Source organism: Argopecten irradians, chromosome 9 (assembly GCF_041381155.1).
Source record: "Argopecten irradians isolate NY chromosome 9, Ai_NY, whole genome shotgun sequence".
Classification (NCBI taxonomy): domain Eukaryota; kingdom Metazoa; phylum Mollusca; class Bivalvia; order Pectinida; family Pectinidae; genus Argopecten; species Argopecten irradians.
In genome coordinates, this window is record NC_091142.1 from 14620370 (window position 1) to 14631193 (window position 10824).

A 10824-nucleotide genomic window follows, 5' to 3' on the forward strand; every position below is an offset into this window, starting at 1 on the left:
TTTTGTTACGAATGTTTTGATTCGACAGCATCAGGCGCGAGGTTTGAAGAGGAAGATTTAGAGCGAAATGTCTGCAGAAAAATGAAATGTTTGAAAATCAGGACTTTAACAGGTGACGGTCGTAGCATATATATTTATATTCAATTAAGTTAACAATAACATGGGTTTGTAACGGTAAAAGCCTGGGAACATCTATGTGTAACTAATATCCGCCAATTTTAGTTTGGCATGTATGAGCTGCCGATGTCAAAATTTTGCCACGAAATAAGTCTTGTACGATCGAGACCTGCTTGTCTGTGAGTGTTGTGTCATATTTATAGCTGACATACTCGACATATTATCTTAAGTTTCGAAATATTAATTAATTAAGTGCCGCAGTACTGGAATTAAAAATAGGCCTGTTTATATAATTTATGCATACTGTTAGAACTACATCTACAGTAGTGTTACTAAGATTTCAAAAAATATTCTGTTGTCAATTTACAAAGTAGATATCTAATATTAATATTATCAACAAATGGATTAGATAGCATAGGATAGGTTGATGATTCTATGATGTCCAATTAAGATTTAAACTGTTAAATGACTTACATTTTTTTTTATTAATTTTGTGTTACTGTTTTGGAAAATATATATGATTTAGATATTTGTTATTAATATAATTAGAAATGGAAGAATGAAAACCTAGTAAATTAATACTGATAATATTTTATCTTTGACAGGGAAATGGAGCCCTTCAGTCTGAGTCCCTATAGAAACCGAGTGGATGTATCCGGCCCTGACCCTATAGCATGGTTTAGGACCGGCCAGCTTGTGGCTGCTGCCACTGGTGTTACTAAAATATTAACATGGTGCAGTCGTTGCCTTGGAGTGGTGAGCCATGTAATTTTACATAAATCTTTTAAAAAGTGTAGAATTATGTCTGTACACAAACAGAAGTGGTGATGATTGATGTACAAGCATAGAACAAAATTCTGTCACAGTCACTAATTGCAATCCTCAATACTCCAGGGGTAATTATCACTGATATTATATCCACCCCTGCACTATCTCATAGTAAAACTGCAGACAGAAAACCTGACCAATCACAGGCAAACAGAGATTTCCACTGAAGATTACAGAGAGATCGAGAGTGACGCCCAGTTTCAAAGTAACATAGTCAACCACAGTATACCGTTACTAGATTCTTTTGATTTACATTAAATGATCTAACTACCTGTGTCTCATAAACTGCCTTCACTTTTACTATGAGATAGTGCAGCAGGGTTTCAATATCAGGCGGTACCAGCAGGGTTTCAATATCAGGCGGTGCCCGGTACTTTTTGCCAGTTGAACCTGGCTGTGGTACCGCCTGATTTGGGTTAAATTACATTAGATAGCATACAGATGGTTACAGGTATAGAAAAGTACCCCTGAACTTGCAATTGTACCGCCTCTCCTGAAATATTATGAAACCCCTGGTCCAGGGATAGTCAGTGATAGTAGCCTCTGGAGTATCGAGAATGACCAGTTGCTTGTAAAGAAGTCATTAGTTATTTTAATGGTATATTTTGTTAGGCTTTTAATTTTAATCTTTGCTTATATATACAATTGTAAATTGTGCATTCAGTATGTGTTTATATATATAATTATTTTTTTTTTTTTTTCAGAGTTTAAATGTTGCGCGTAACAAAGTATTCCCACATCAATGGTACCAAGAAGAGCTGCAGAGGATGTCTGAGCGCCTCAGTGACCTTGAAAGAGAACTACATCAGCTGCAAGAATCTAAGCCAGTGCAGGTGATCATTTATTCATGGTGACCTTTACACTCAGGTTCAATAATTTCAGTGGCCTGTAAGCTATACCTTTCTTATTGGAATATAACTTAATTTTGTTTTCCTATTTATATTAATGAAGAATGAAAATTACACAAAAAAATTGGTTGGAAGCTAGTTCATTATGAATATGTATCTTACCAGTTTTTATCTTCATATGGGAAAATTTTCATGTGAGCTCAGCAAAATTTCCTAAGAGGAAGGGGCCTTTATTTGGCCTTAAACTCACCAAAAAAGGTACTGATTCCTTTATATGTTATGTATAATTACATGTATTGTTAAAAATGGACTTTTTCTAAATATGGAAACTTGATTGTTGGTTATTTAATGCATAGGAGACATAGTCTGTGAAATCTTAATACATTCATTAATTGGTCAAAGTCTGACAGTGCGGAAAAAAAAGTTTGACAGTGCCTTCCTTTTGCTTGAAGTTAGCCTAATTTTTGCTTCTTTTTTTTTCAGTCGACTGACAAGACCTCCGTTTACCCGACTGGATCATGTTCAGGTTGTCGATGTCCTCAGTGTGGTAAATCAGTGTCTGTTGTCCCTGTGGCACAGGTTATCCCTATACAGCAGACTGGGGCCCAACCCCCTCCTCCACCACCCCCACCCCCACCCCCAGTGCACACCCCGACCCCAACATTCATCAGGAAGAGAAAACGAAGGATGAGTTCTAAGGTACACACAGAGACATAGACAAAGATTAAAGTAACACGTAAATAATGGGAATCATTCAACCAGTTATATTGCTGCAGTTTGAAGACAATACTTTACATAAAATATATACAAGCATAGAAATACAGGGATTTTGAGATAACAAAACAATGTTTGGTAAAGTACAATTTATCGTTGATAAGTACCACCATCTGGTAATTGTTTTGTCACTAAAGTTATTTCATAATACAGTGAATTTTTTATTAGATAATTTCATGGGCTTGTACCTTTTGGGGAAAAAAGTACAATTCATCTTTCTTAAAACATATATACTGTATTCAACCCAATAAGTGTCCAGTGGGGTTTGAAAAAAATTGAAAAAAAAAGAAAAAAAAAAGGTGCTAATTAGACAAAATTGCTGCAAATCTATACAGTTTTGTGTAGTTTTTGTCTTTATTTATGCCTGGGCAATTGAAATCGAAGCCTCTAAAAAGGGAGGGGCGCTTATAGGGACATGGGCACTTATTGGGTCGAATATAGTATCTCAGATAGTTTTTGGGAAAACATTAGCCATGGTATAAAAATTGGGAAAATACAGCAAAGTTTCTCTCAGGGAAGGGGCTAATGTACCTAAAAAATCACTGAAATATGACGTCAGAATCACTGGCAGATAAGACTTATCTATGGTAAACTATACTTAAAGATGCTCCACCGCTGACGAATGGTATTTTTTCACTATCAAAAACAGGAGCAGACGATTTAGTATTTTTCTTCAGTTACAAAAGTTACTTACTTTACACCATTACCACCATTGAAAAGTTTGAGCTTCTAATTTTACTTCAAGTTAAAAATATGAAAAATAATTAATTGCATCCCGAAAAAATTCCGTGTCACTGTATCCTATATGGAATGAAGTACTGATTGTGCATGCACCTAGGCTAAATAAATTATTTTATATTATTTTTTGTGTTAATTAGACATATATATACACGATTAAACACCAATTATTGTTCAAATGATGAATATCATTAATGCTCTGTCGGCGGTGGAGCATCTTTTAAGTTTGATCATATAAAGTAAAAATTATTTAAAATTTACATTTACAAGTGAAAAAACAAATATGTAGTAAAGTCATATTTGGTATAAGTTGACAAAATTGTTTAGATGTTATGCCTGCTAAGAAGTGGGTCCTGAGTAAAGCTTTTTATTTAAATGCGTGAAATGCAACCAAGGTTGTCTCAAAATTGTTCAGTTTTAAAATATGTTTTAACTAGTCTCATGCATGTATTAGTAAATTTATATTTAAATGCAAGGACTCCATTTTCAAAATTTCAGGAGGAGAGCACGCCTAGACCATCTGTGACACTAGAACAGCTCCAACAGGTGAAGTTAAGGAGAGCTGAGCCTAGACCACCATTGGTGAGTGGTAATTTTATCATTTATATTACATTTCCTGATAACATAAGATATCAGCTGAAAATATCCTGACATCCCAATGATATGGGGGTTTCCAGATCCTAAAACAGCATTGGTAATGTACAATTTACCGTCAATTTGTCCCACCATTCGGTGATTATGATGTCACCATTTGCCGTGATTTTGTTAACGTCATAATCACTGCAAAATGGGACTTACCGGCAGTAAATCCTAAATTATTCTTTACCATGTCGTTCTGGGATCTTGAACCCAAACTCAACCTAAAAAAGTGTTGAATATAAAAAAAATAACCATCAATGTTGCAGAGACCAGAAAACAACAACAATACACCTTCATCTCCTGAGTTGAGACACCGGTTACTGAAGACAGCCTTACACCAGGACAAGGAAAACATTCAAGATAGGTGAGCATAAGAATAGTTTGTAGACCTGAAGGCAGATAAACTGAATATATATACGACATAATCTGCCGGATATTCAGTGACTTTACTCCTGTAATATTTTTGTGTACCCTTCGTATGTCACTTAGTGTAGTATAAATTAGAGTACTTTTCATTGGCTGAACACTCATTGTGACGGTAGTATTTGATGTCAGGACGTTCATTACACCTAACAGCGTTAAAAAAAAGGCTGCCACAGTTGGATTTTTGACATTGAAATTCATTAAAATGTAGGTTGTTGTGATTATGTGAAAAAAGTGTCTTCATTTTGTGTTAATTTCTCATATAATATGTATGGAACTCCTCTTGAAGTTTTCATTTTTCCTTGTCAAGGCTGGTTTCATAAAATCTTATGAAAAGAGCACTCATTTAAGGTCCTATATGACACTGTATTACCATCCACTGTACTCTAGGGGCTACTATCACTGCCCTCATCACATATACCCTCTAGACTACGTCAGAGAAAACTGAAGGCTCTGTGTGCATAATATATTAAACAGGTAGTTGGCTCCTTTGATGTATATCAAAAGAATTATATCCCTCTCTGGGACATGTCATAGCAAAGCTGAAGGCACAATGCACAACAGATTTAACAGGTAGTTTGGTCCTCAAATGTACATCTAAAGAATCACATAACCACAATACTGTTTGGCGTTGAAGTCGGGCCTTGATCTCTATAATCAAAAGAAGTCTCTGTAGGCTTGTGATTGGTCTGACAATTTCTTTCTCCTGAAATAACTTTGAAAATTACTGTTACATATATACAAATATACTCCAGTCAGAGGCCTTCAAAGATTTCATTTGAAAAATAACAGAGCGATGCCAAACTTCAAAGCCATCAAATGTACCAATATTATAATGTTATTATTATTGGACTCATATGATGTATTTAGGACCGAACTGCATGCACACAGAACTTTCAGTTTTGCCATAACATAGTCCAGGGGGGTATTTTACGACACTAATGACAGTGATAGTAATCCCTGGAGGATCGAGAATTTGTATACTAACACAGATAGAGTCATGACTTGTGATTGATAATTAAGATAATTAATTATCTAGCCTAACAAATTACTAAACCAAGACATGGGGAAAAAAACGTTAAAGTGATGACTACAAGAATTCTTTTATTTAGGATTGCCAGTGAAGTGCTGAGTTTTAAAGGTGGTCTTAAGAAAACCACTATAAAGAGGTAAGTGTGACATTGATTTGATTTTAAGCTTATTTTGTTGAAGAATGCACGTCATTAAACTTTCTTTTCACATCCAGTAGGTTTGTATATGATATGGAAATTTTTTAATTATTTTTTGAAGATTTAAACTTTCAAAGTAAATTGGTTTTTTTTCGTTCTAAATGTCTGCTTAATAATAAGAAAAAAATATTTAACCATGGTTAATAAATTTAGTTAAATAGACTGCTTGAAGATGAGCACCTATGAAAAAGATTAGAAAACTTTAAAATGTGCTTTATGAATTATTATAATGTTTAGAAAGGTTTGTTGCTTTAAATATATTGATATTTGTTGATATGGTACATACAATCAAATTCATTTTTGTTTGTATTTAATTAAGAGCATCTTTATTTCATACAGAAGCCCTGGAGGAACTCCATTAGTGAAGCGTAAACGTGCCACTGGTAAGGGTTTAACTCCGATGATGGCTACAGCTTTGAAGAAAAAGTTTGTTGTGAGTATCAAAACTACATTTTCATTTCATACTTTACTAAACTACCAAAAAGACATAGTATGGTTTACCATTGATTAACTGTAAACTAAATTTCTTTCGCGTGCAGTTTACTTTCACAAATTTTGCAATCCAACTAAATTCGCGACAGTTTATTTCTGCAAATTACAATCTACATTGTATTCATTGATAGGAATATCCATTCAATTTTTCAATCCATGAATTTTAGACTTCGCGAACTTGTTTTGTTGTGAAATTTAATAGCCGCGAAAGATGGATGGTTTACAGCAGTATACAAAAATCACATCAAAATATTGGAATTCACAATTACCCAAATGTTTTATGTGAACAAATTGTCTCTACACCTTGTAACAAGCTTAAAAGGCTCAGCAAACTGTGACAACTATTGCAACATCCTTTAAGTTAATACTGTGAACATACTTATACTGACATGAGTAGCACACTGATAATTGATCCAGTCTCCATAAGTTCTGCATACATATATATTATGCTTACATTTCAGTTCGCTAATGACAGTCGCTCCTCAAGTGATGATTCCCTGGAAGGGTCGCCGTCGCCACGTTACAAGATATCACCTCTGGCTCTTGTTCCTGACCGTCAATCTACAGAGTGTAGTCCATGCAACCAATCCCCGCTTACAGATAATACCATCTAGTGCTTTCTAGACTAGTGGTACTGTAATATTCCTCTATTACTGGCTGTGCTATGTTTATTTAGCTTTGTTATATGTATTACCTTATGATAGCAACATCTGTGTAAAAATATTAATATATACCTCTCTGAAAATCAGTCATGAAATATATATGTACATGTATATATATAAAGTAGCAAAAGTGCAGACTTCTTCTACGCATATCTACAGGCCTTCTGCCTTCACCTAATGCATCTGCATAGGTTTTCAACCTGAAGATGTCTGTGAAGGCAGAAATGTCTTAAATACATCAAAGGCCAAAATATTTTTTGTAACTTTGCATATAGTCATCATTTTGTTTTCTATAAGCATTTATATATTTTTTACATTAATGACAAGGAATATCAAGGATCAAGCAATATTTGAAGATATTTTAGTTTATTCACCCCTGAAATTTCATTATGGACTGGTCTAGTCTTTGATTTAGAAGAGTCTAAATGCGTCTTCAGGGTGAATGAGTTGATACGATGCTGTCTAAATTTGTCATATCTAATTTTTTTGAGAAAACAATGTAAAAGGGGAAAGAGTTCCAATATATTACAGAATCACATCCCAAAACAATATGCACACTTAGCACACAGACGCATCGCATACCATATCCTTTAAAATATTATTTTTGTGATATTAAATATGAATTTAAACAATGCATAAATGTATTTAGGTATAATATTATACAATGTATGTTTATGCTCAAATTATGATTTATGTTGTAGTTGAATGATTGTATAGACATTCTATATAGATCCAAAACTAATATATCTGTAGTCGATCATGATTTTGTATTTTTTCATAGCGTTTCTACTGCAATGTATTATATATAACATTCACTTTTTGTCTTTCATATTGATAACCACCGATTGTACAATATTCATTTTCTGAAGTTGCGAAGTTCATTTGCATCAAATTAAATATTGTATAACATATGCATCAAAGACACTTTCTTATGTACTGTAAAAAAAAATTCCTTTGCAATAACCGAAATTTCTTGATTCCCGTTTCAATTCATGTTCGCAGATATTAACTTTCGCAGCACCATTGTTGAACAGAAATATATTTCAATACAACTATTAAAGATGCTCCATCATCGACAGAGCATAAATGATATTCTTCCTTTGAACAATAATTGGTGTTTAATTGTGTATATATATGCATAATTAAAACAAAAAAATAAAATAAAATAATTTATTTCGCGTTTGGTGCATGCGTAGTCAGTACTTCATTCCATATAGGATATAGTGTCACGGAATTTTTTCGGGATGCAATTAATTATTTTTCATTTTTTTTAACTTGGATCAAAATTAGAAGCTCAAACTTTTTAACGGTGGTAATGGTGTAAAGTAAGTAACTTTTGTAACTGAAGAAAAATACTAAATCGGCTCCTCCTGTTTTTAATAGTGAAACAAGAGGCCCATGGGCCTTAGCGGTCACCTGAATTCAGACACAGAATGAAACAAAGACATGCATATAAACACTATAAATATATATTGGCCCATCAGGCCCTTGAAGTCAGTCAGTGATTTTATAAATTTTTAATCTATGAAGATTATTTGGTTCCATCAAATCAGTGAATTCAGGAGAAAGATTTTTGAAATGTTATCCATTTTGACCCCTTTTGGCCCCACCCCTCTCGCCCCTGGGGGTCGGCCAGGACCAATATGGATATGATGTTAAATGCTATCTCAGTTCTACCGTTCTACCAGTTCCAGAATTTCAGAAAAAGATTTTTGAAGTTTTAGCCTATTTGACCGGTTTTGGGACCGCCCCTAAGGCCCCTGGGGATCAGTCATGGAAAATTTGGTAATAAGATTCAATGGCCATCACATAGAGATAATTCTGACTACAATTGACGAATTTCCTATTATAATGACTAAATAATGCTCAAAAATGTGTTTTCCATATAAAAACTTATATGTAGTAAACTTAACCCCCTCCCTAGGGGGAAACCTGAGACCCAAGGGTCATATAATTCACAATTTTCATAAAACACCTTAAGACCTGTCCATCTATGAAGAGTATTTGATTCTACCATTTCCAGTATTTAAGAAGAAGATTTTTAAAGTTTTAGCCTATTTGCCCCTTTCGGCCCCGCCCCTCTGCCCCGAGGGGGTTGACCAGGATATTAAAATGTTATCTCATGCTTATAATTCTAAACAAGTTTGACTCATTTCGTATTAAAATTGAGCAAAAAATGCTCATAAATGTGTTTTCACTATATAAACTATAGTAAACTTGACCCCTTCCCCAGGGGGAAACGTGAGACCCCAGGGTCATATAATTCACAATTTTGGTAAAGGACCTCAAGACCTTTTAATCTATGAAGAGTATGTGATTCTACCATTTCCAGAATTTCAGAAGAAGATTTTTGAAGTTATAGCCTATTTGACCCCCTTTTGACCCCCGCCCCTAAGGCCCCTGGGGTTCAGTCATGGAAAATTGGTTAATAGGATTCAATGGCAATCTCATACTGATAATTCTGACAATATTTGACTCATTTCCTATTACAAATGATCAAATAATACTCAAAAATGTGTTTTCCCTATATAAACTATAGTAAACTTAACCCCCTCCCCAGGGGGAAACCCGAGACCCCAGGGTCATATAATTCACAATTTTTGTAAATGACCTTATGACCTTTCTATCTATGAAGAGTATTTAATTCCATCACATCTGTGAGTGGAGAAGAAGATTTTTGAAATTATAGTCAATTTAACCTCTTTTGGCCCCTCCCATAGCTCCCTGGGGGGTGGGGACCGTATAATTCACAATTTTGATTGGCCTTATGCCTTAGAAGGTTTGTGCAAAATTTCATTGAAATTGCTTCAACAGTTTTTGAGAAGAAGTCGAAAATGTAAATTGTTTACGGACATACGACGCACGACGGACGACGCACGACGGACGACGCACGACGCACGACGGACGACGACGGACAAAAGGCGATTAGAATAGGTCACTTGAGACTTCGTCTCAGGTGACCTAAAAATACCATTTGTCAGCGGTGGAGCTTCTTTAAAGTAAGATATTACTTTGCACAGAACAACCTTATCATATTTCCCATGATTGCAAAGTTGGTTCACAGAAACATGATTGCACTTGTAATAATTATGTCACAATGTACAAAAGGCTAGTCATGATAATGTGATAAATTAGGTTTTAAAACTGTGATATGAATGATATTACCGGTTAACAAAGGGAAAATGTGGCATGCCTGAATTAAGATCTTGATACTGTAAACAGTTTTCCATCATGGATCATGATGCATGTTTGGTAAATTTACTAAGGATGGTGTTTTTGAAAAACATGTGTTACCTACATATTCAATAACTCCTATTATTTTCATCTTTTCATTTGGTGCACACCGACTCTGCATTCACTATTTGAATTGGAGTTGTACTCATATCCACACAAGAGTGATTACATTTTGTTAATTGAAGTCAGCATGTAAAAAGTAATGTTTATCACTTAAGCTTGCTCTAAAGGACACTCATATAAAGGATACTTGTCTATATAAAATATGTTCCTTTGGAGTCCAGTATAGATATATTTAACAGTACATAATTTTGTACATGTAGTTTATATAGCTACAAATGGAAAAGCACAGGAGAGATATGTCTTTCATGGAGTCAATATTCATTGACTTTCATTACTTACTTTTCATTTCTAGTAAAAGTGGAATTGTGTTTATTGACAAACAATCCTGGACCAGGTCGATCACAAACGACAAGAAAGCTTAATTAATGAGCATCTGACTAATTGTTCAGATGTCGTGCTGGGTTCAAATCTGGTCTGACCATGCATTTTTTCTGCAGTTAGTATCATCTTATATCAAACCGCTATTTTAATGTTTTCTATTTGATGTTCAAGGTTATTTAATATTTAAAATAATTCCTCAGATCATTTGATACCACACTGTGTTGTAAATGTACATGCAGCGTTTGACATCATTCCAAATGATGAAATGTTCATAATTTCAATGAGTTTGAATTCAATATTGTCTTTCTAATTGCTTTTAATATATATATATTCTAGTATCCATCATGTGCCAATAATGAAATAAATTATTCATCATAAAATTATTTAAAATTTTCA

At 34.2% G+C, this 10824-nt stretch overlaps 1 protein-coding gene across 1 annotated transcript; it reads left to right on the forward strand.

Annotated features, from left to right (window-relative positions):
- Nucleotides 1-35: 35 nt before the first annotated feature.
- On the forward strand, nt 36-9101 carry LOC138331577 (proline-rich protein 11-like). Its single transcript, XM_069279277.1, has 9 exons — nt 36-112; nt 723-873; nt 1650-1778; nt 2277-2492; nt 3804-3887; nt 4211-4308; nt 5480-5536; nt 5936-6029; nt 6550-9101. The coding sequence occupies exons 1-9, from the start codon at nt 87-89 to the stop codon at nt 6700-6702; spliced, it is 1008 nt and encodes a 335-aa protein (XP_069135378.1). The 5' UTR covers nt 36-86; the 3' UTR covers nt 6703-9101.
- Nucleotides 9102-10824: the final 1723 nt, after the last annotated feature.